This window comes from Alligator mississippiensis, chromosome 13 (assembly GCF_030867095.1).
Source record: "Alligator mississippiensis isolate rAllMis1 chromosome 13, rAllMis1, whole genome shotgun sequence".
Lineage (NCBI taxonomy): Eukaryota > Metazoa > Chordata > Crocodylia > Alligatoridae > Alligator > Alligator mississippiensis.
In genome coordinates, this window is record NC_081836.1 from 4,451,696 (window position 1) to 4,477,413 (window position 25,718).

The following is a 25,718-nucleotide window of genomic DNA, read 5'->3' on the forward strand; positions in this document are numbered from 1 at the left end:
GATGGCTTTAAAAAAAAAAAAGCCCTTCGCGATTTCCCCCAGAAGCAAAGTCCCCTTCCAGCTGCAAACAAAAGGGGCTGCGAGCCCTGGCGTCATTCCCCGCTGAGAAGGAGGGGTTGCCTTCCAGCCCCGAAGCAGCCACCTTCCAGGGAAGCATTTGCTATTTGTTGCGAGTGTCCCGGGGCAGCGGGGACCCCGGGCCGCCGGGGGCAGCACGGCGGGGCCGCGGTCCTGGAGGCAAATCGCCCCTTGAAAGCCATGGGGCTTTGCAAAGGGCTAAGGGGAGACGGGGCTGAGCAAGCACCCGCCTGGCCCCGGATCGAGGCCCCGCGGGGGGACGGGGATCCGGGCGGTGCGGTCAGTCCAGCTGGGCAGGGGGTGGCAGGAGCTGCCCCTGGCTCTCGGTCGGCCTCCACGGGGTGGGGAGAGGGCACGGCCCACCCGCGACCCGCTGGGACCTGGCAGCCTCTCTGCAGAGGGGAAGGGGCGAAGTGGCCGCACCTTCCCCGGGCACACATCTGTCCCGCAGCCCAGAGGTGGGGGGCAAGGGGCTGGCATTAAACCCAAGAGGTTGGCCACAAGCTTCCCACGAGGGGCAGAGGCGGAGGGCAGCATCTGGCCTGAGCCACCTGCGGGGGCACGGCCAGCCAGCGCCTGGACCAGAGCACTGAGCCCTTGGGGGGGCAGGTCCTGGCCCTGACCCCGGCCAAACCCTCCCCTGCCCCATCTACCCAAACTGTGGTCCCAGCGGGGTCCACTTGCCCCCAGCTCCTCCCCTCCAGCCCCAGATATTAAAACACCGAGCCCTCCACCAGGATGAAGCCAAGCCTAGGAATGAATCAAAAGGGTGGGTGGGGGGGGAGAGATCACATATCTCTGCCCGTGTGTTTGGGAGCTGCCTGCTGCTATTGGTCCCGGAGCCCGTAGCAGTGCCCCCTTGCCTGTTCATGAATAAAAGAAAGCAGCCAGAGCCTATCACAGCGCACTGGGGGCTCTGCCTTCCTCCCCACTGCGCCCAAGTTAAGCAACTTCCAGCCCTTCCAGCTGACACCCACCCTCCCCCTCCCACCGCTCCCCCCCAGAGCCAGCAGCCCCCAAAAGCAGCCACAACAGGCAGCAGCGCACAAACATAAGCAACCTCCCCATATCGATATATAAAAGTGGGGGGGGGGAGGAAGAAGAAGAAGAAGAAGAAGGAGGAGGAGGAGGGGAAGGAGGAGGAGGAGGGTGGGGAGCAATCAGTGCCCAGCGCACGCCCCGGAGAAGCCCAGCCCCGCACTCGGGATGCGTGTGCGGGCCCCAGCACTGCGCGGGTGACATTCCTGCAGGGCGCAGGCTCCGCGCCCGCCGCTCCGCAAACTTTCCCCACAAGCTCCGCAGGGGACAGGGGCTGCGGAGGGGGGGGGCGGGGATGTCTCTTATTCCTCTCTCCTTTGGAGCAAAAGATTTCTGCAGCCACAGCCCCCCCTCCCCGCGCGCCTCGCGGGACTGAGCCACAGACGTCCCTGCAGCTCGTTTGGACTTTTTTTGTGTTGCCGTTTGCCTGCTTTTTTGGGGAGGGGGGGGAGGGGGGGTTGCTTCAAGACAAGAGGAGCCTCTTCTTCTTTTTTTTTCTTTTTTTTTTTTTTAATACTTTTTTGGGTGCCTGCTTGCATCTCTCGCCGGTCCCAGCCTGAGTCGAGCATGGCAGCGTTGCCAGGGACGGTGCCCCGAATGATGCGCCCTGCGCCGGGGCAAAATTACCCCCGCACCGGGTTCCCTCTGGAAGGTAGGTGTGAGCCGCCCGCTCCCAGCCCTGCCCGGGGTGTGTGGCCCCTGCGGGGTTTGCAACCTGCCCTCCCCGGGGTGGGCTTGTGGACACCATGGGAGGAGACCCGGGGCAGCCCGGCTCCCTCGTTTCGTGCGGCCGGGGCTTTCCGAGAGCTAAGACATAACTTCGGTTTCGCCCTTGAGATGTGTGTGCGTGTGTCTGTGTGTGTGGACACGTGTGTGTGTGTGTGTGTGTGTGTGTGTGCATATATATGTGTGTGTATATCCGTGCCTATATGTATGTACACACACGCACATATATATTATATAATATATTGTATATAATAATAATAAATATTATTGTATATAATTATTATACAGTCTATATTATATATTGTAGACTATACAGTATATGGTATATATTATACATTGTACATAATATATTATATATTATACATTATATAGTATATATTAGGTGTGGGTGTAAATGTATAATCTATAAGATATATCGATATATAGATATATCTATATATCGATATAGATATCTCTCTCTATATATATGTATATATTTATAGATATCTAAGTATCTATTAGATATTAGGTATATCTAATATATCTATATTAGCTATATCTAGATATTAGGTATATTATATACCTAATATAATACACACCACACACACACCTAATACATAAGGAGATGAGGTGACTTTCCCCCCCAAATTCGCCCCCTCTCCCCAGGAGGAAAGGACTCCCCAGCTCTTCTCCGCCCGGTCCCCACGGGGAAAAATAAATCCATGAGAGCTGCAAACTTTGCAGGCAGGCAGGCGAGAAGGGCGAGCGGAGCTCTCAAGCCGGCCGGGGGCCGGCTCGGCAGGGGCAGGGGGTGCTGGGGAGAGATGGTTGCGATGGCCGGACTGGAGCCAAGGCCCAGGTGCTGGGCAATGCCCACGGGGGAGCTGCCCAGAAGCCCCCCGAAGCTGCCAGCCCTGCCCGTGCCTCCCAGCGCCTTGCCCCGCGTGTGCGCGGACACACCGCCTCTCTCCCTGCCCATCCCGCCGGGGACAGCGGACCCCCTTCTCCCCCCTGCACGAAGGCAAAGCATTTCATGCCGGCCGTGATCAAGTGGCTAAACTACAAGCGGGGGAAAACCACGCAGGCTGCAAAACACACAAGCTAGGGGGATTTGCTGAAGTGCTTTTCTGTAGCAAATGAAGTAAAGCAGCCGGGCAGGGGAAGGATCAAAGGCTTACAACAATATTTGCACAACATGACTGGGAATAATGAAGAGAAGGGGCTGCCGGGGGTGCTAGCACCTCTTGAATGCGAAATGGGCCACTCGAGTGCTCCCTGTCGCTAATGATACATCCAGGGAGCGGCGGCCAAGTGACTTTGAATTAGTAGTGCATGATTCTTATTAAATCGGGAGGCAGTTGCTGGCGTCCACTTTTCTTTGCAAAGAGAAGAGCAGCCCCTCGCCTCCGCTTTCCCCTCGCCCCCGCCAACCTCCCGGCAAATGAGGCAGCTGAGTTCCCCCCTCTCCTCTGCCCCCCCTCCCCGAGCCTGTGAAATGGTATTAATCTGCCAGATAGACATTGCACGATATTAAACAAATGGGGGGCAAGGGGAGGGGGGGATTAGCCGCTCGCTTCCAGACCCCTGCAAGGGACGTGCCTGCAGAGGCTGCGAGGGGATGCTCAGCTCTCGGGGCAAGGTGTGAGGAGGGCCAGGCTCCTTCCCTTGCTAAAGGGGTCCCCCCCCAACCCACCCACACCTGCATTTGCCATGCCAGTGGGCTGCTAAAATACCAACCCTGTGGCCCCCGCGTTCAAACTGCTCCTCTCCAGCCCTGCCCCGATGCCAGGGGGGTTCCCGATGTGGGGGCGAGGTTTTATCCCGGCCCTCTGGAGCAGCAGCCCCGGGCCCCTGGTTGGGGGGTCCCCCCCGGGGCTTCTCTTTTTTTCCCCCTAGAAAAGTTGCTTTCCTGGTCCTGCGGGCCCAAAGCCACGGGGCACATGGGCACTCCCAGGGCAAAGGAGGGGAACGGGCCGGGAACCAGCTGAACTTGGAGGGGTGCAAGAGGGGGCTGGGGCAGAGCGGCCGGGGTGACCCGGGGCAGCCTCTAACCCGGGTTTCTGCTCCCCAGTGTCCACCCCTCTGGGCCAGGGCCGGGTGAACCAGCTCGGCGGGGTGTTCATCAATGGCCGGCCCCTGCCCAACCACATCCGGCACAAGATAGTGGAGATGGCCCACCACGGCATCAGGCCCTGCGTGATCTCCAGGCAGCTGCGGGTCTCCCACGGCTGCGTCTCCAAGATCCTCTGCAGGTATCAGGAGACGGGCTCCATCCGTCCCGGAGCCATCGGAGGGAGCAAGCCCAGGGTGAGTGCAAAGCAAGCAAGGAGACCCAGTTACCCCCTGGGTCCTGCCCCTGGCTGGAGTCCATGGCAGCAGGATCGGTCTCTGCCCAGCCCGATGCCCCTCTCCAATGCAAGATGCGCATCCCCGGCCCCTTTGCCCCGCGCCTCCCCGTTTAAAACGCACCCTTCCCCCGCCACAATGAATATGCAAGGGCAAGAGGGGTTGGAATAAAGCAATTTGCAGAAGCCAAGGGGTAGAAAAGCCGGTGCCGAGCTGAAGGCTGGGAATAACTGAGTCTGATGTTCCCATGTGCAACAAGTGGTGCCCATTGAAGCATTTGCTTCGCTTCCCTGCCTGTTTGGGGAGGGAGGATCATGTCCCTCTGAAAGACACCCCAATCCTCCCCTTAAAGACTGCAGTCCGGGGCGAGCCAGTGGTGCCAGCTGTGCCAGCCCCCCTGCGCAGGGCGCAGTGGCCCCCTGGTTGGACCCGGGTGGTGATGGGGGAAGCCTCCGTGTCTTCTTTAAATTAAAAGTGATTTCTCTCCCCGTGTCTGCCCTCCCGTCCGCTCCTTGCCCCGCACACCCCGGCCTGCATTGCTCACAAAAGCAGGTCGCCACTCCCGACGTGGAGAAGAAAATCGAGGAATACAAGCGGGAGAACCCGGGCATGTTCAGCTGGGAGATCCGAGACCGGCTCCTGAAGGACGGGCACTGCGACAGGAGCACGGTCCCCTCAGGTGAGAAGGCAGCTTGGCCAGCAGCCGGGGTCCCGGGAGCCCACACGGGGCTGGGGGCTGCAAACTCGCCCCCCAGCCCTCTCAAGCTGCCAGCCCCAGCTGGCTGGAAACTCGCTTTAAAGGGGTGGACTAAACCAGTGTGGACAAGAGGAGGCAGGGAGCAGGACTAAGACCCCCCCCCCTACACACACACACACTCCCTCAAAGTGGAAGAAAGGGTTAAGACCACCCCCCTTCCCTACACACACTCCCCAACAGCAGCAGGGGGTTGCAATCGGTCCCTATGGGCAGAATCCGGGTTGCACAGGGGATGTTTGGTCCCGCTGCTGGGGGAGGAGTGTGGGGTAGGCAGGGATCCCTCACATGAGCTGGGGGTATTTGCATGGCTGTCCCCGGGCAGGTTTCCGTTCCCGGGACACGAGTGTGAGACCTGCTTCCTCTGGGCTCGGGGCTGGCCTTGGCTTCACAGGCAAGTGTGAGCTGGAGTCTGCACGTGGGAAAGAAGGCAAAAAAGGTGCCGGGGATGAGAGTGGGACAGCGTCTACACGTGTCCACCCCCCCCCATCCACCTTACACTGTAATGTGAACATATCCATGTATCATGTCCTGTGGCTATATAGTGCATTCCTGCACCCACTTGTGTGTGCACACCCTGCAACTATACCCACACACAGACATGCATGGATGTATATTAGTGCAGACACACTTATGCACAAAGATATATGTGCATAAGTGGGTATATGTGCACACATATGTATGTATATTTGTGTACACACATACTTATGCACAAATATATATGTGTGCATAGGTGTGCACATGTGTGTGCACATATGTATGTATATTTGTATACATACACTTATGTACAAATATGTGTAAGTGTATATGTGTGTGCACGCACATGTAGGTATATTTGTGTACACAGCACACACACATGCACATATATGTGTGCATAAGCATGTATATGTGTGTACATATGTAGGTATATTTGTGTACACACACTTGTTCACAAATATGTGTGCGCATCAATGTGTATATGTGTGTGTCCATATACTTGCACACATCTATAGTACACAAACATACAGCAGTATGTTTGTACCTGTGATTCCTGCTGTGTGCACGAGTGTGTGTATGCAGCAATGTGTGTGACAGGGGTCTGTTGTCAGAGCTAAGAGTGCAGTGTGCGAGGGAGTCAAAGCCGGTAAATTGGGGTGCCCAGATTTGCCTGCAGACGTGTGACCCGTGTAATGGTGCATGCGTGTCCACGACCTGAGGACAAATCAGTGAGTGAGTGACCTGGTGGCTGTGTACATTCCTGAGCTGGCCTGCGCCCCTTCGGCCCCCATGCATATCTGCGCGTATATTCCGAGTTATGTTGCCTCTATGTGTGTGTGTGTTTGTGTTTTGTCAGTGCGTGTTTGTGGGCAAGTTTGCAAGTCTTGCCTGTGTCTGTCTGAGGTTGTACAGGTGGCTAGTAGTGTGTCCCTCTGCTTACCAATCCCCCTCCCTTGCTCTGCTCTGCCACCAACGTGTGTTCAGCGCGTGTTAGTCTGTGCGTGTGTCCTTGGTGCACTCCCGTGGGGGGAGGCTGGTGCGGGCTGTTTTGTATCTCCCTCTCGCTCCTGCCTGCGCTTAGCCTCGCATCTGCGCCTTCCACTTTGATGCGCTCCTATTTTGCTGCGGGGATCGTGCTCCACTGGTGTGGTTGTGCCCCGAGCTCGTGTGCTCAGCTGCTCTGCGTGTGTATGCCTTTTGCTAGGGAGTCGGCTTGTTGCTCTGTGTGTGTGTGTGTGTGTGTGTGTGTGTCCCTCTGCTCCCCCCCCCCCAATGATTTCTGCTCCCAACTTTTCCCGGCAGAGGCTATTGGACCTTCTGCCTGCTCCCAGCCGCTTTCCAAACCAGCTTATACTTGCTCTTTTGTCTTTGACTGTCTGAGGTTTAGTGAGTTCGATTAGCCGGGTGCTACGAATCAAATTCGGGAAGAAAGAGGAAGAGGAGGATTGCGACAAGAAGGAGGAAGACGGCGAGAAGAAGGCGAAGCACAGCATCGACGGCATCCTGGGAGACAAAGGTAACTGCCCGGCGGTCACCTGCGGGGCCCGGGCCTCTTGGCCGAGCAGCCAGGGGCAAAACCCTCCCGAGCCCCCGGATCCAAGCCAGTGAATAAGCATGTGCCCCCCACCCTCCCGCCGGCATGCCAGGAGGCCAGGGCCGGCCTGCGAGATGCACGTCCGGACTGGACTTGCCCCCCTCCCTCCCTCCCTTGTCCATCCAGAGTCCCATCTCCCCAATTAAAAGCAGGGATAAGCGAGGACAATCTGTCCCCAGAGGATCTTGATTGGTCCTTGATCTACGAGACACATGGAGAAAGAGAGGCGTTAATGACATGATCTATTGCTGGGCACTTGGGGTGTGGCAGGGTGGGGGGATGCAAACCCATCTGAGCCCGCAGCCTTGGGCCTTTGCCTTGCCATCCGTCCGGATCAATTTATTTCTAGAGAGGCTGAGCCCGGGTGGGGGAGAGAGGGGGGCAGACCCCAGGCTCCTAAATGAATTTGTTAAACAGATTTTTTCTCCTGCTATCTAAGTGGTCCCCTGAAACTCTGCCTGACAGCTGACCGATTTGGGCAATCAATATCAATTAGAGAGGCCGGGCGATGCGGTGCTGGCGGGCACCAGCCAAGGCACCGGCGCTGCCTAGAGAAAAAGCCCCATCTGGATGGGGAGAGGATCCGTCCCTTGGAAAAGAGAAAGAGACCCGTCCCTGCTGCCCCGGGGGGCCGGGCGGGGTGGAGGGGATCTGGGCTCGGAGCAAACTCCCGTGAACACAGCCGGGGAGATCTGTACCAAGGGGGGCGGTTTGCAAGGACGAAGCACTTCGTAGTCGCGGTTTCCCAAAGGTGCCGGGGAAGGGGGAAGAAGTGCATAGGGGGGAGCATGAAAGAGTCTCCAAAATGAACAACCTGCCTCAAGTCTGGAGCCGGGATGAGCTGGGAAAAGTCCCACCCTAACATTTCCCGTTGCTGGATCGCGCTGCAGTTTCATGGGGCTTTTGATTTTGCAGGGGGGAGGACTTGGGGTGCTTTAAAATGGGACGTGCAGGAGGGGAAACCAATGCGGGGGCCGGGGAGGGGTCTCAGGCAAGTGCTGGGGACGGCGGCACGGCAGGAGAAGCGCTAGGTTGGAGGGCGGGGAGCTTTTTCCCACGGGGGAAAGTTTGCAGCCGGAGCCAAAAAGCGGGGTCTGGGTTTGCCGTGATGGGCTGCCCTGGGCCCGGCTCGGGGAGCTCACGGGTCCCTCCCGGGTCTGCAAGGAGCGGAGCTCCCCGCACCCTGCAGGCGGATGCCGCTTGCAAAGTTTCTCGCCGGCTGCAAAGTCCCCCGTCCCCCTCCCCGGTTGGAGACAGCATTGAAGGGCGCTGGGTCCGCTGGGACGGGAGAGGGACCCGTCTCCCGTGTCACAAGCCACCCCCCCCCACCTCCCCCCTTGCAAAGGAAGGTGCACAAAAGCGAGGTCCTTCGCGGATCCCATCTCCCCCTTTTCTCCAACCTTGAAGATGAACTTCACTTACAAAGACCTCCGAGTCTATTGAAGCTTTATAAGCAAAAGATTCCTGGCTACAAAAGCAAACAGTTCAAGGGGGGGGAGAAGAAGAAGAAAAAAAAATCCGAGGCTGCCTTAAAAAAATGGAGTAAAGGGTTGGGGGGGAAGGGGTGGGGGTTGTCTATTCTCATTCAAAATTCTGCAGAGGGGAGAAAAACTTAGGACAAAGGGCCAAGGAAAGGAAGAAAGGGAGATAAATTATTCAAAACTCCCTGCTGTTAGATAGTTTTGTAATATTATAGCACCGTCTGTTGGAAAAAGGCGAGCCGTTGGACGTGGCAAAATGTTTCTTGTGATTTGGAAATGGCCAATGCGCGCCGGGAAATCAGCTCCATTGTGTTTTTTCCCCCTCCGCGATCATTTCTTTTTTTCTTTTTTTTTTTAAAGAAAAGTTTGATTTTATTTCGCGCCCGTCGCTTTGAAAAAAAAAAAAAAGCGGGGGGGAGGGTGGCTGGAGAAATAATGTTTTCCCTGCTCCTCCCCATCGAAAATAAATTAGGGATACAGGAGGAAAGCGCTCCGGGAGTTTTGCTCGGTGATGATATGCGATCAACAAGCTGAAAAAAAATGGTTGGGGTTTTTTTTTGGGGGGGGGGATGTTTTGGGGGTTTTTTTGTTTTGTTTTATTTTGTTTTTGTGTGTGGTTACTTCGCCGATCAAACCGTTTCCCCCGATGTCTGCAGGAAAATATAGGAATCGAGAGCGATTTTAAACCAGAATCGGGAAACTTTTCCCACCCGCCCCTGAAACAAATCCACTTCTTTCCTGCTAATTCTTGCTCTTCTTTCTCTCCTTGCTTACAACCCATCTTTGGGATGTAGGGGTGGGGGGTCTCCACCCCTCGTGCCTCCGACTCTGGCTTGGCAGACAGAAAAATAGATGGAGCTTAATAAAAAAAAAAAAGAAGAGATAATAGCAGCGAAAATATTGAATTGAAATGAGTTGGGGAGAAAAACTCAGGAGTCTCCGTGCCATGGGTACCGTGTTTGTTTTCAGTGGCTGATCCCAGGCAATTAGCCCGCCGGCTACAATCTCGGGGTGATTTTATGCAATTAAAAAAATCCAAGTACTATGATATTATTATTATTATCATTATCATTATTATTATTATTTTGGTGTCTAAGTCTGAAGAAGTTTTAATTGCCCCGCTTCAAGCAGCAAATCTTCTTGCCTGGCTCCACAAGCCCTCCAGACCAGTTTTCCCATGTCCTGATCTCATTGTTTCTTTCCTCAGTCATCATCATTACAGTCCGGAGAGATCTCACCTCTGTTGCACCCACACTGGCACTTCTTATATCGCGATTGTGTGTGTGTGTGTACACATATATGCATATACACATATGCATATGCCTATATACATATGCATACATACATATACACACACATATATACATACACACATACATAGTATGCACACACGCATATATATTATGTGCACACACACATATATACATACACATATATACATTATTATACGCATTATATATACATTATTTATACACACACATACACACAGCCCCGATCTCCGTCTGCATCCTAACCCGGTCTTGATTTTTCTGGCTATATATTTTTAAACAGGGGGGGATGTTGAAAAGAAAAAGCAGAGAGAGGAGGGAGAGGAGGGAGAGGAGGGGGGAAAAAACTTTGTTTGGGGCTTTTTCCTCTTGACAAATGCCTTTGCTCTATTTGTGGGCTCTCCTCGCGGGGAGCCGGAGGAAGACAGCCCTAAGTGCTCTCTCTTTTTAAGTGTTAAAGAAAGATTCCACCCTGCGCCTGTTTCTTTCTATCATCTGCTTGGCATTTAATAATGTTAAGACTTATTAGAGCTGGTAATGAAAACTGTGGCTGTTGAATAGGCAGCTGTGTTGGAGAGGGGTGTAATAGCTCCGAGGCATGCTAAGAAATGTATTTATCCCCAATCAGTGCTCACTCTCTGAGTTCCAAGCACAAACGTTAAGTTGAAGGGTTTTAAGGCAGATTAAATTGAGCCTTTATTTCTCTGCACTTTCATCTTTAAACGGCTCACTCCAGCTAGCCCTGGGCATATATTCATGAGGCTTCACTTATTTTTTTTTATCCTTGTTAAGACCGAGTTATTATTATTTTTGTTGTTATTATTTATTATTCTTATTGCTGGGGTGTATTGGGGGCGTCACGTGAGAGGAGGATCTCTGCTGTGAATTCTCCCACAGACTCGCCCGGCTCTGGGCAGAGGATCGGAGCGGGTGGGTGGGGAGAGGGTATTGGCCGACCCAAAAGCTAACGGGTCCTTGGGATCTGGAGAGGATGCCTAGTGTGTAATGGGGGGGCAGGCCTCGTGCAAACTAGCAAATGGTATTAATTGCAACCAGCCGCTGGCATCTTAAAAGCTCCAAAATCGATAGAAATAGGAGGGGTGGGGGGAGAGGTCTGTTCAAGCCATTGACGAGTTAATAGTAATAGGAAGATAATCGTACAAGCAATGACCAAGTCCGATCATCAAGCAGGGGAAGTTAGTCAATTTTCCCTGTATTATAACTTAGTTATTTATCTCCCCCCCCCCAACAAAGAATATATAGAGACATAAAGTGTAGACAAACGTATCAACACAGTGCTCGCTGTATAGGACTCAAATACTCTCCGCGCGTATTTATACGCTCCTATTTATACACTTTTCCTAGTAAAAGGCACGGGGATCTCTGCGGACTATGTATTTTTAAATGCCAAACACCCACCCGGAATTGAGCGGGTTATAGTGCAGCAATGTGAGGAGATGTATCATGGTGCAGCAGGTCCTATTATCCATCTCCAGGGAGGGATAGGTGCCCTTCCCAAGCGGAGAGGATCTCCGCGTGTGCCCGTGTGCACGGATCCCGGATTTCCCCCGTGCTGTACACCCGGGCAGTTTCATGCCAAGCCCTTGTCATTGCACGGAGCTCCCTTGTCCCTGGCCCAGGATCCAGCTCCAAACGCTGGGCAAAGGGGCATTCACACTGGGTCGTGCATGGGGTGGGCAGGTAGGAAAGAGAAAAAGCAGCCTCGCAAACAGGAATCCCCTCCAGAAAGGAGCCGCGCACAGGTGTGAGCAGCACCGGGGGCTTGGAGGGAGGGTGTGAACGTCTGGACACTTGCAGCTCAAGGTGGTAACAATTTAATTTGGCAGCAGCCATCGCTGCTAATGTGGTTTTCGGAGCCTCCGCGACACTGAAGGAAGCTGTTTGGATTGTGTGTACAAGGACCTGCCAAATTTAATTAGGCTCCGGGGGGGAGTGAATGAACCAGGAGAAAGAAGAGGACCCCCCCCCCCCGCCTCTCCTTTCCCTAGTAACACTTTTCCCCCCACACCTGGAAAGCGGTATTGTTTTCCAGGCTCGGAGCTTGTGGGGGGGAGGGGGGGGGTTAGGGCATCAGTCAATTTATCAGCAAACAATCTGCATTGATTTAAAACCAACAAGCGCTTTCTCTGTAAATGTATGTTTAGAAGGGAAAGGGGGGAATAGACACTTCATCAAATCAGGGGATTACGGAAGGTTGGCAATCTAATCAAACAGAGACCAGGCGGGATTTGCCAGTGTTCCGAGTTGGATCAGAGCTCATAATAGGGGGCAGGAGAAAGATAGGATGGTGTCAGGCAATTCGTTGGCTTTAGGCTCAGTTATTCTGTGCATATTTCAGCGAGAGAGAGGGAGAGAGGAGGGGAAAAAAATCAGGGAGAGAACGGGGGGGGGGACTGTATGTGAGCACACACAGAGCTTACATGTCACAAAAAAAGCTGAGACAAATGAGGTACAACAATAAACACAGATAACAATTACAAAGGCAAACAGTGGCTTTCGGGAACAAGTAGCTGCAGAACCTGGTCTACATAAACAAAGTAGGCAAATGTTTGCAAGATAAACTCCTTCCTAAATCAAGTGTGACGGGAAGGAGAGAAGAGAGGAGGAGAGATAAGGTTGGAGGGGGAATAAACGAGTATAATCTAATACAAGACATTTTAAAAAACAAACTTAAGACAAGGATGCGGGGAGGGAGGTTCAATTATGCAGCAGGAAGTGGAATAATATAAGGGAGATGGTTTTGATCCAGGGTGTTTTTGGAAGGGGGAGGGTGGGGGGAGCAAAGGTTTCATTATAAACCAGGAAGGGAAATATAAGGCCGATTTTAATGATCCATGGTTTGAAGGCGATAGGGTAGGGGTGGGGAGCTGCAATTACATACCAGGAAAAAATATAAATCAGATATTTGTGATACCTGGGAAGAGGCAGTGCGCTCTGTTGTATCCCAGGAAGAGGAATGAGAGTGCGAGGCAGATCTGGTACTCGGAGATTTCAAGGCGGGGAGGAGGGAAAAGAGATGAAGTTATCTCCCAGGAAGAATAGAAAGCAGATATTTCTGGTCCCGAGTGGGGTGTGCGAGATAGGTGCAATGAGATACCAGCGAGGGGAAGGCAAATACAAGGTAGGTATTTCTAATCCACGGGCTGGGTTGGGAAGAGATTCAATTATATGACAAGAAGGCTATAAGGCGACGAGTATTTCTGATCCAGGTACACGTGAGTGTGTGTGCTCGCAACAAGCACGCCCCGAGACCCCAATCTCGATATTTTAAGAAATAGTTTGCGGGGAGGGGAGGGGAGGGGAGGGGGTGGGAGGGGTGGTGATGGGGGCTTCTCGTGTATATAGAGCTCCCTAAATGAGAATTGTAAATAAGAGAGGGAGACGTGTCTGCAGTGTGGTTAAAGGAATTAGATATTTACCAGTTTGAAATAAGCCTGGCTATGAAAAGGGAGAGAGAGGGAGAGACAGTGAAAAGATGAGACGGGAGAACACTTCAAACGAATCCATCAGCTGGAGTGGCGAAGGGGAGATTTGGAGACAGTATTGGGAAGTTATTTAGATATTAATAACATATTTTCCTGAGGCGTCAGGACTGCCTCCATACGCACTTTTTTCTCGCAGCTATTTGGCTGGGTGAAATATGGGAGACCCAAATGTTGGGAAGAGATAACACAATCAGCCTAGCCCTGGTCCTGTGACTGCATCATAGCATTAAACCCGGATTAACCTCCCCTTTCCCCCCCCTTCCCCCACTTCCAACCCCCCCCCCCCGAAGCTTTCCAAATTTTTCAGTGGAATTTACATGGCAGGATTTTAAAGCATATATAGCACTAGCCTTAAAGCGGTAAGGCACTTCAGGGTGAGGGGCTAGCCTCCTAAAAATCACCTTGGTTGCCCGAGAAATAAGCGAACAAGGGACCCTCCTCAAACCTGAGCGGTTGAGATGCTACAGGCAGACACGCTAGCCTTTAAAAACAATAAAAAATAAAAGCTTATTACAATTAATCGCCCTCCCCCCTTTCCCCAAATTTTGCTTTGTCATTTAATCTCAACTGCAGGACGATCTGAAGCTCTTTTTTTTTTTTTGGGGGGGGGGGGGGGAGCCAAAGCTATCAGCTGTTCCCATATCTGAGCAGCCCCAGAGGTAGCTGAGCCATGGAGGTGGGTGTTGGGGAGGGTGTCACATTGACCAGGAAAGGGGGCCCTTCCCAAAATGAGTCGGAGACTGTCACCCAGAGCCCGGGGCAAAGCTTGATTTCCCACCCGGGAGCTTTTCCTTATTAAATAATATTTCTTATTTGATTGCAATGGCTGCAGGTCTAAAGGGGCTGCCAGCCAGCAGCGTCTGCCTCCTCTGGGTGCACCGTGCACGGGTCCAGGGGCGGGGAGGGATCGCTCCAGCCCCTTGGAGGTTGCACTTCTGTGCTGCACTTGGCATGATCCCGCCACAAAAGAAATTAGATGTCAGCTCATGCCTGTTTATAAAGACATTTGTCATCCGGAGTTGAGGAGAAGTGAGGGTGGGTGGGGGGAGAGAGAGAAAGAGAGAGCACCTAGGAGGACCACGGGTTGAAAAAGGAAGGTGCAATGATCGCATCTCTGGGGGATCTGGGGATGACCCTCTGCATCTCGGGAGCCCTTGGAGTTGTCAAGAGGGAGAGAAAGCATCTGAGCTCGTTGGGGAGAGTGAAAAGGGAGGGTGGGGGGAAGAAAAGAAAGAAAAAGTAGGTGAGGAAAAGTAGAGGCAGCTTGAGGAAATTGAGAAGCTTATAGTCTTTGATCCTTGGATGCTTTTCCTTATCAGAAACATTTGTGGTGACACCGGTACAAAGGAAGTTCATCATATTACAGACTGCTAGGGCTGCTTTCAGGAATCACTGTCTATTAATTAGCAGGCGCTCTGTCTTGTGGGACATACTAGATCTGAGGCTACATATTACTTGCTTGGATGGCTCTGGGTCCTGCGATGAATTGTTGAAAAGAGCCATTTCTGGTGATAGGCTCTGCAGGGAGAGTCGCTGCAGCCAGAGGAGCTCGTCGGGTGTGCGTGGAGGGGAGATCTTTGCTCATTCATAAAATACATCTAGGAAAAGGGGGGTGGGAATTTTTGCTCATTCATAAAATATCTGTCCGGGGGGAGACATCTGTGTTCATACAGCGTGTGTGTGTGTGTGTGTGTTGTGTGGTTATAACGGGCACGAGCCAGTGCAGCCGGGTCTGCTCTGCCCACTCCCGGCATCGGCTGCACTTGTTTTGCATGGTTAGAAAAGAAAGTGCTTTCAAAGAAATGCACATCCTTAGTTGCTTCTTCCTTTATGGGAGGATGGTAACTCATTGGGGAGGAGATCACGTTAGAGAGGGAAAGCCCCCCCCCCCCTTCTTTTTAAAACATAAAGCCTCTTCAGGAAAAGGATAGGAAATCTGGCAATATTTTCCCACCACCCTCTGCAGCTACACCTGCTGCAGACACGGGAGCTCCTTGGGGTTAGGAGCAAGGGAATCTCCCCCTACCCCTGCAAAAACAGCCCTAGCCCTATAAGGGTGTATTCAACCCAGCTACTCCGGACAAAATCTTGGAGCAAGGCTTGTATGAGCATGGCTGTCCGGTGGGGAGAGAAAAACCTGCACCTGTATTAAGGTGGGGGTGCTGGGTGCTGGTTTTCGGGCTCTGGGAGCAATCTGCTGCCATGTGCAGGGATGGGAGAGCCAACTATTTTTACACACCCGCTCCTCTTTCAAGCGCACTGTCCCCTGCCCCCAGGCGCTGTTCAAGGAGAGGAAGCCCTGCTTGATTTTCACTCTTCTCTGATTTTTTTTTCTTCCTCTTTTGGTGGTTGTTGTGATCCTTGCTGTTTCTAAAATTGGAAGGAAGCACTTTGCCTGACCCTGGAGGAGCACTGAGGGCACGGCTGTTTTTTGCAAGGGTCCTTTCTCGGTTTAGGTACAGAAGCTGAGGGGGAGGAGGACACTTTAGAGACACTTTAGAGTCTTTTAGCCTTCACTGGCTTCTTTGTCCGGAGACCCTAAAGATCGCAGATCAAAGTGACCTGGTGGCTTCTTTAAAACAAGAAGAGAAAGGGGAGGAGGGGAGGAGAAATTAGTTATGAAACTCTTGTCTCTGGGCTCTGCGCTTCTCCGGGATGACCCTCGAGAGCTGGGCAAGGGGCTGCTTATTTTTTTGGCAGAGGTGCTGGACTTCTCTGCAGTCCTGGATGCTCGGGGATGTTGAAGCCCCCCAAGAGCAGGGCTGGTTTTTGCTTCTGTCCTAGGGCAAAGGCAGTTTCTCCTCCCGGTTGGTGTGGGGGTGGGTTTGGAGCTGATTTTCTCTCTCTTCTCCCCCCCATCCCTCCTTTGCTAATTGTCATCATGCCTAAGTGGTGGAAATGGGAAATGAGGTCCGATGTTTAATCATGCTAATCAATTCCGCTCCCAGACTTCTCCCTAAATTGCGTGTTACCAGAACGCCTTTTAATCATGCGTTTGTCTCAATCCCCGGGTGCCCGCGCCTGCAAAAACCTCGGCTCAAAAAAAAAAAAATAGAGAATAAGGAATAAAATACACCTCTTTTCTACCATGATTTTGCTATTCTCCAGCGAAGAGCTAGGCAACGAAATGGGGAGAAGCGCTTCCCCCGACCTGCCGCAATTTTCATCGGAGTGAGAGAGAAAAATCAGAATATTATTGTAATTTTTTTGGGGGGGTGGGGGTGTTTTTAGTCTATGGGGATGACTCGATTTGCATATGTATTGGGAATTAAAGGAGGAACAGAGCTGAATCAACAAGATGATGGAGACGAGGGATCGGGGCAACTTTTTTCCCGCAAGTAGTGGGGGGAAAATTTGGGTTAATTTCTTTTCCCCCCCTTTTTTTCCTTCTTCTTTTGTTTTCTTTAAGGCTTGCTTAAAACAGATCCAAAAGGAAAGCTCCTGCCTGGGTCTGAAAGAGCAATTTTAATTTGATCTTTTTTTGCAACTTTTTGAAAGGGGGGGGAGGAAATCACTTTTTTTGTTGCAAGGGAGAGAGAAATGAGGCGTTGGACGGAGACCCGAGCCGATCCCCTCCCTTATCACGATTATGAAAGATAAAATTGTTGACAGCACAAATTATTTTCTATTTACCGACGCTTTTAAAAGAGAGGGCGAATCCACAAAGGACAGCTCGATGTCAGGAGATCCTCATGTTTAAATGCGATACAATTGTTTCCAACACATTTGATTGCCAGAAAAGAGAGAAAAGAAGCGTTGACATGAATAGGAATTTGGGGAGGGGGGGAATTAATAGCTCGCAACCTTTGTATATTGGAAATTGCCCAGCCTAAGAGTCGGTGCCCTGATTGAAGCGGGAGCCTAAAGTTGAAGCTGCCAGTGAAAGGAGAGCCGGCGATTTATTTTATTTTTTAAAAAATCCGATCCCTTTGCTAAAATGCTGGCATTTTGTCGTTGCAGTGGTTATTTCCGTGTAAAAAGTAGTGCTTTTTAACTCTTTCAAACGAGACGCGATGATTGTTTGATGCTAAAGAGGAGCAAATTGAGCTATTTGAAGCTATTTTTTCCTGGGGTTTTTTTTTCTTCCCCTAGAATGTGAATATTTGGTTTGTACCTTGTTGCTCTGTTGCTTTTTCCTGGAGTTTTCCCCTTAATCTCATTCCAACCACAAACCCTCCTCTCTCTCTCTCTCTCTCTCTCTCTCTCTCTCCATCCCCCCCCCCTTTTTTTTTTTTTTGCAAGGAGCTGAATATCCTCGCAGCGGGTAGGCAGCTATTTCCATCCCTCGCACTTCAGTAAAGAGAGCAGAAAACTTTTTTTAAAAAAATTAAATTCTCTTTTTTTTTTGTAAAAAAAACCCAAAAAAACAAAATCACTTTTTTTCATCCTCTGTGTCTTTAGGAGGAAGGGGGGAAATATGCATAGAAATGGGTGAGAACTTGCAAGATCAAAATGCAACTCAAGAAAGAAATAGCTCCAAACTGTTACATGGGAGTGATAATTTTCTTTTCTTTTTGTTGGGGGGGGGGGTGGCATTGTTAGCCTCTCCATGCTACTGAAGGGAAAATGCTTGAAGGTTAGCATGAATGATCATCCCCATTTAGGCTGGGCTGCAGGGTCTCAGCACATCTCTGTCAGGAGGAGGGGAGGGGGTTTCTAACGCTCTCCTTTAGCCATTGCTGGCGATTTGAGGCAAAGCCCCGAAATCTGGGGAAGTTCAGAATTTGTTTGCCAAGAGTCAAGTGTTTCCCCCCCTGCGGAGACCTGAATCTCCCAGTCAAAACAGATCAGGCAGCTAAGCATGCGGGAGAGGAAATATTTAGATTGTAATTTAAAGAAGGGGAAAGAAAAGAAAGAAAGAAAGAAAGAAAGAAAGGAAGGGGAGGAAAAAAAAAAGCCAGGTTCAAACAGCCCGGGAAGGAGAGAAAGTTGAAACATCTCCTGCTACCAGAAACAAGCCGGGCGCTGCTGTGACTTTATGACTCTCCTTCCATTTTAAACTTCATACAAGGCTGAATTTGATCTTTTTCTTTTTTTTTTTAACTCTTTTTCTCCCCCCTCGCCGCCTATTCTGGGGTTTTGTTGTGTTTTGTTGGTTTTTTTTCTCTCTCTCTCTCTCTCTCTCCCTCTCTTTTCTCCCCTTCACCTCCCTTTTTTTTTGTGTCCTCCTTTCATTTGAAGTGAGGCCTTTACAGCTTGCTACACTCTCTGAGTGCATCAATGGGCACTTTAGAAATACAAACAACTTTAAAGATAAAGTAACCAAACCAGAATGGGACTTTCAATGGGGGAATAGTTGTTGTCCTTTACCATGGAGTGTGCAGCCGCCTCTGCCTAATCCTGCTTTCATTTTCACCGACAAATGCCAAGAATCTATATCTGTCTCCCGACCCCTCGGGAGGCTGATTACACAACAAAAGGGCACCATTATCCTCCGAAGAAAACAGGGAGGGGACACGGGGGCTCCGGGCTCGGAGGATGAGGGCATCTTCAAACTATTGACTTAGTGGATGAAGTCAAGAGCAAACACGCTGAGATCTAAAGAGGGGGGAGGGAGCTGGAGGGGGGAGAAGCCAGTGCAGAAGCCAAGGGATGGAGCAAACGGGGACCGAAAGCAACCCCCCGGGGGGGCAACTTTCCAAATAGCCCCCAAACCCCTTGAGCTTGGGAAGCCGGCCCCGCGTGCAGCCGGCTCGGGTGGAGGATTGCAAGGGGAGGCATGGTGCCAGCTCCCCCCGCTGCTGCCGGGGGCCCCGACCCCGGTGCGCGGCCGCGGGTCTCGGGTGGGCAAGCCACCGCCGGGATAATGGGAGCGGATGGGGAGTGACTCCGGTTTGCACGAGGTTTGGAGCTGGGAATGAGAGGGGATTTCGGCCACATCTGCCGGGTCCCTGCCTCCCCTCGGGCAGAGGAGGCTGCGATCAAGCCAGCAGAGGGGTCCCCGGGGTGCCAGCCCCTCCAGGAGAGCCGCTGGCATGGGGAAAGCCACTTTTAGCAGAATTAAAGTTGAGGGGAGGCAGGGAAGAGATTTCAGAGCCGGGCAAATCACAACCTGGAGGCTCTGAGCGAAGAGCATGGAGGGAAAGAGGAGTCCAGGCCTCATCCTCAGCTCCCCTCGGTCTGTCTGCACCCCAGGCAGCAAGGGCTGGGGAGCAGGGGGAGATCCAGACCACAAGCCTGGCTTCTTTTTATTTTCCCAGCTTCATTTGCAAAAAACTTAAAAGGGGGGGGGGGGGAAGGAGCCTTGCAGATGTGCTGAGCTGGATCCCTCTGCAACATGGGGAGGGAGCCCATCACCCTGGGGTGTAGCTTGCTCTTTCCAGCTCAGGGTGGCAGCTTCAGGACTGGCTTTGAAAGGGGGTGGTACTCTTTTCCTGTCCCCCTGCACTGGGCACAACCACCCTTTTCACTGGGACTTTGTGCATTGAGCACCCAAACGGGCCGCCAACCTGCTGGGCTCCTAGCTGGGGGTGAGGGGCTAGGGTTTGCAATTCCTGGGTACAGCACCCATCACAGCTGGCCTGATTCTGACTGTACAGCGCCCATCAGAGATGGCCTGATCCTGACTGGGAGCTATCAGCTACAAAAAGAAAAACAAGGAGGGAGTACAAAGTAGTCTGACTCCTGGCCTGCCGAGCTTATTGACTGGATAGATCTCTCTCCAACTTTTAACTCCTGGTCAGCCCTAGAGAAATGCCTGGGACTCGATCCGGATCTCCAGCAGGAAGGGACAGTGCGAGGGTTGGCAGGGAATGCAAAAAAAGCATGTATTAAAAATTCTCCCAGGCTGAGCCATACCATCAAGATCTGTTTGTGTTTCCCCGGGTCCCAGTAGGCCACAAACCCATCCTCCCTCATTTATTTTCAGAGCAGGGCCTCGCTAGCATCCCAGAGAAGTAAACTGCTATTTTTAACCAGGGGTTTAAAGCTTAATTAAAAGCCCCTAAACTGATTGTTTTGAAAATTGATTTAGAAGAATTGCCCCTGGGCTGAGACACTATCTCCGCCAAGTCCTAGTCCCAGAACTGGCGCGGGTCTCCAAGCTGTTAACCCTGGCGAGGCAGGGCTCTTGGGGTAGGGGTGACATATGGGGTCCTTGCCACCCTCTGCAAATAAAAGTGCCTTTGTTGGCCCTGGCTACTGACTTGGTTGCGTGACTCTGGGCTGGTTTCCTGGAGTTTAGGAGACTTAATTCAATTAAGTGCATCTCTAAGATGCTTGTAACGCTGGGATGAGAGCTGCTGCCTTCAGATAAAGAGGAAAGTCAGGCTCTGTACAGGCCCGATGCAAAGCAATCCCTGCCGTGCCCTCCTCTCCTGGGCACCAACGGGGGCAAAGTCAAATGCAGTCCTTTGAGGGTCTCCCTCCACTGCCCAAAATGCAAAACCAGGCAGGATTTGCTAAAGGTCATGCCCCCAGGCCTGAATCTTCCCCAGCCACTGGTTGTCTTAGATGGGGAGTGTGTCACATTTGGGGAGGCCATCAGCCACCCTTGCCTGGAAGCCAGACTTCCACCAGAGAGGAGGTGCAAGTCGTTTGAACAGCTTACCTGCTTATCCCACCCCCCTTTCCTCTTTCATCCCCATCTAACCTGCCTCTCCAGCCACCTGGACATAGCAGAGATGACCCAAGAGGCTTCAGAGTTTAGTGTTGCTTTAATTATCTTCAATTGCTTCCTTCGGAGACCTTGGCAAAGGAGAAGGGGTGGGGTGGGGAGGAGGGAGTGGGCTTTTTACCTGCTCAAATGAAAGTTTGTTTGAAGAGGGAGCAAAAGGGAAGTGGTATTTCAGAGCCATAATTAGATGTAAACAAGAATAGAGACAGGGCTGCATGGTCAGACAACTTGATTGTTAAGGGATTAACACCTAAGTAAACCAATAAAGGCTCCGCAGCGCTGGTAACACGGCTGCAGGCCAGATACAATCTGTGTCAGACTATCAAGGGCTAATGGGTTCCCCCCCTTCAGAGCTGGAGCAGCATATTAATAAATACCAGAGAAACTCTGGGTCAGTTCCCAGCCGGGCACATGGGCCTGGACAGCCAGCCCAAGCCCCAAGGGTGCCAGTTGAGGAGCCCAATTTCGGGGGGGTCCTTCCTGCATTTGACCTGCATCCATGCAGATGCTCTTCAGGTGCATCAGGAGAGGCTGAGCCTTTCTTTTTTTGGGGGGGGAGACAAAGGTAGAAACCCAGGAGGGTGCAGGAGGCAATGTGCACACGTGTGTCTAGGCCATGCATATGCACCAGGCCTTTGTGTGCCTGGTTTCAAGGGGCAGCCCCCTACCCCTCCTGCCCTCCACTGCCCCCAGCATGGAAACTCCCCCCCGACCTCTCTCTCTCTCCCCAGGTTCCTTTTTAAACCGTGCTTTGGGTTAAACCGCTTTTAATTCCCGGTCTGGCCTGACTTCCAGGGGAGAGGAGGAGGAGGGAAGGGGAGTTTAACCTTTCAAAAATCGGGGCTGGGGACCCGTGAGCCTAATTTCCACGGCTTTCTGCGGGGGGACTGGGGATTGCGAGGTACCTGCGAAGCTCAGAATCAAACTGAGTTCAATAAGTTGGTTTTGTTTGCTGCCCCCGCGCTTCCCGGGGGCTCCGCAGCTCGCTTCATATTGGAGCGCTCTAGGGTGTGGGCATTTCTTCCCCCTTGATTGCAAATCGCCGAAAGATTAGCACCAGCAGCTGTTTGGAGGGGAACAATGGAGAGACCTAGGAAGTGGAGAAATTGGAAAGGGGGGGAAGGGAGAGGGATGGAGAAGCCCCTTCGAGCCGGCCCGGCTCAGAGTTCACCGAGTCAGACTGCGTGACTTAGCACGACCTTCACCCCCGGCGCCCGGGGCTGCTGCCTCCTAGCAAGGGGCTGGAGGGGGAGATTAAAGAAAAAAAGAGTTTGGATGCAATCCCCACTAGCACCGAGACTACCCGGGTTTCGTACCCGCTGCTCCCGGCCGCGGAGCAGACCTCGCAGCGCTTTACCCCCAGCACCAGCCGTCGGGACCTGATCCTTGCACCCAGGGGGGGCTCCTCCCGCTGATGGCAGGGATGGAGATCTCCGGACAGGTCCAGGGGCCCGATCCCGGCCCCTTTGCAGCATCCCATCCCCATCCCTCCAGTGCATCTGCTGAGGTTTTTTTGCAAACAAACTCATTAAACTTGTCAACACGCATTAGGGCTGAGCCGGGGCCGCTGGGGAGAGCCCCTGCCTCCGGGAAGGGAGCTGGGCTCAGCTCCAGGGAGGGGAAGGAGAAGCCCCCCGCGGCCCCCAGCCCCTCCTGCAAGCCAGGCCCCGGGGCCTGCCGGGGTGTCCCCGGGAGGAGCCGCTCCCCGGCCCCGGAGAGGCGCTGGGAGCCGGGAGAGATCATCTCCATGCGGCCGCTTGAATGCAACCCGCCTGCAGCAGAGGGAAGGAGGAGGCTGTGATTGTTAAACGTTGCATATTTCCCTGTCTCTCTCAACGTTTTGGGGATGCTTTGGGATTTTTTTTCCTTTCCAAGAAGGGGTTTGGATGCTTTTTCAAGCCTCTTTTCCCTTTCTAGCACTCACCCCTAATATATCATATATATATATATATATATATATATATATATATATATATAAGACTTCCACCGATATATATCATTTATATATATATAAAAGACTTCCACCGATTTATATATATATATATATATATATATATAAGAAACCCCGAGCCCTTCTGTTCTTCCCCTCCCTGAGAATGAGAGCATCAGCTATTCAAGCGTATTGATGAACTCCCCCAAAAAGTTTATTAAGAGAAGCGAAAACAAAAGGACTAAAGGCTGCAGGCAACTGGACAGCCAGTTTATAAACTAGGGTCCCATTGTCCCTTGAAGGCAGATGCATGAATACCTCTCAATGGGTTCCTTTGCAGTGACAAGATCAAGCCAGACAACAGCATGTTAAAAGGAAGGAGTGCTGTTTCTCTTTTTCCAACCGAAAGGTCTGTTCCCCCTACTTCTCCTGCATTAATGTACATCTGCAGGGGGAGGAATAAATAGCTGCCTAGGATTTTGTATGTCCGTTGTTTTTTTTTTTTCTTCTTCTTCTTTCCACCCTAACCCAATGTGCTGCTGCTTTGCACCATATGCTACAGATCAGCCCCCCAAACCTCTGCGAGCCAGTCTGCTGAAATGATGGCCAGAAGCAGCAAAGTTTTTTTGTTGTTGCTGTTAAAATGGCGATTTAGGGCCTGCTTGTTTAAGGGTCCTTTTGGGGTTATGTTTCCCTTGAGAAATTAAATAATAGGGTTGTTTTTGGTTTGGGGGTTTTGGTTTTTTGGCTTAGGGGTTTTTTTTTTAAGCTGATATTTGATTTTTTGGGAAATACTGTGTGCCTTGGAAAGAGGGGCAGAGGGGAGCAGTAATTGTAGAAGTGGTTTTAAAATCGCTGCCTGGTGCATCCTTTTCCCAGGGCAGAGATGATTCAAGCCAACTGGCTATTTGGGGCAAAGAAAGGAGGCTGGGGGGAAAGGGAGACGTGGAGTAAGAATGTGGCAGGAAAGAAATAGGGCAGCAGGACAGCTATCACATCAGGGTCAGAAGGAATAGTACAGGGGCTTTAACATCACACATCCAGAGAAGTTGCCTCATCCCATGTGCAACTGCATCAAAACAGGTTTGGGGGCTTCCCACGGTATTGAACTATTAAGCAACAGCGCTGTACCAGACCCAGATTTTAGACCACCATCCCTCTTTCAGCAGGAGAAATGCCGAGGGCGAAAGCCAGGCCCCTCGTGAAGTTAAGGGGTAGTTTTGGCATTGACTTCAGTACAGCTAGGCTTTCACCCAGGGTCGGCTGCTGCTGCTTCCACTAGTGTGTCCACGTCTCTGGGAAAATGAATTGTTCCCGATTTCTAATGCTGGATCTAAGAAGAGAATCGGGTTCAGAGAGTGGCCAGGCAAATTCAGAGGAGGAGAGAAGTGGTATTTTGGTAGCATGATTTTAATATCAGCTTTGAATCACTTCTTATGCACTTTATAACTCCTGTCTCTTTTTAAAATCTCGTTGACCTGTGCATATCCCCGCATTTTCCCCTCGAGCCTTTCCACACACTCCCCCGTCTCTCCTGCTGGCTTAGCTTAGGTTAAATTTTAAAAGTGTGTGTGTTGGGTGGGGGGGTAGTGTGCTAATAATTTAGCATTTACATTTTATGGCATTTCAGCCTTTATGATGCTAAGGGATTGCAGCTCCTGCATGGCAGAAACACTATGAGAAGAGTAGATCTTGTAATACTTTAGCCCTCAAAATACCTTATAACAAAAAATAGCCCATGAGAGATTTCAGGTTGCCAGAAAGCCATCATTTTTTTGTCTTTAGATCTCCAGCCTGAACTAAAGACTTCATTTATTGTTTAAGTTCTCCCAAGTTTCCTTTGTTAATCTGAAGAGTCCCCATGATCCCCAACCGCATGCCTCACAGATAGGCGCAGGACTAGACTCTGCTTTCGGCTCCGTCGGTGCAAATTTGGAGCAACTCCACCGGGAGCCCTGACCGGTGGGTGCTTCTTGGCCGGTAGCTGCCTGCGAGGGTGTGGAGGAGAGAAGGTCTCGCAGTGATAATTCACGTGATGGATTGCTACAGTTACACTCTGGTGATTGCTAGGCCATATGCCTGTTTACACAATCCTAACGAGAGACAGCTCTGAGTGCAGGGTTGGAAGGTCAACTGATGATAATAATAAAAAAAAAAAAGTAAAAAAATCACACATCCCTTTCTCCTCCTCAGTGGAACAGTTGCTATTTCATGGCTGACTAAAGTCAAACTTCCCTCAAGGGGGTTCTGTGACTTATGACCCTTGTAACCTGTACTTAGCGCTTTCAAAAGGGACAAGTACCCCTAGAGAGATGACCTGAGCAGAGACTAAATCACAAGGGCAAACTGAGGCTATAAAAAAAGCAGCGACGGGGGAGGAAAAAGAAATACTGAGCGAAAAACCAGAAGAGTTTCCCAGTTAGGGAGACGTCGGCTCAAATTAATTAGTTCAATGGTATCCGAAGAACTGAGCTCATCCCACACCCAAATGCCTAGCAGAAAGGACCAAACACTTGTATCAAGTTTATGCAGATCTCATACTATTTATGCCGCAGAACGAAGGGCCTGAATTGTTTCAGTACATCAATGTGACCTTATTCCTTGTCTCTCGGAGGAGTTAAAAGTGGAGTTGATCTTGCCCAGATCCTGACTTGCGGTACCTCGCAGTATTGCACCTCTATTTCCTGCAGCGTCTTGCATGCCAGCTGTAACCCCAAATGTTATACAGTGATACAATAATTGCAGAGTTAAATAACAAGGCATAAGCACAGGGACATGCTCCTAGAAGCTACCGTGCTTGGTGCTATGTACGTTGAGACGGAGGCATTTAAAAAGCGAGGAGGAAAGAAAGGCTTTCAGCTGGGACTTGAAGCAGCCCAGTTTTGCAGCAAGCCTGCCTTTGGGAGCTAGGGGGAGGCGCATTGTG

At 51.5% G+C, this 25,718-nt stretch overlaps 1 protein-coding gene across 3 annotated transcripts in view; it reads left to right on the forward strand.

Moving 5' to 3' along the window:
* Positions 1–1,294: 1,294 nt before the first annotated feature.
* The window catches only part of PAX7 (paired box 7), a 134,758-nt gene continuing 110,334 nt past the window's right edge, over positions 1,295–25,718 (forward strand). Inside the window, exons 1-4 of one of the 3 annotated variants that reach the window (XM_059716313.1) lie at positions 1,295–1,768; positions 3,893–4,128; positions 4,717–4,846; positions 6,780–6,914. In XM_059716313.1, the coding sequence (XP_059572296.1) occupies positions 1,684–1,768; positions 3,893–4,128; positions 4,717–4,846; positions 6,780–6,914 (586 nt within the window). In that variant the 5' untranslated portion in view covers positions 1,295–1,683. The remainder of the gene's footprint in view (positions 1,769–3,892; positions 4,129–4,716; positions 4,847–6,779; positions 6,915–25,718) is intronic. The other 2 variants (XM_059716315.1, XM_059716314.1) reach the window with 2 other exon arrangements.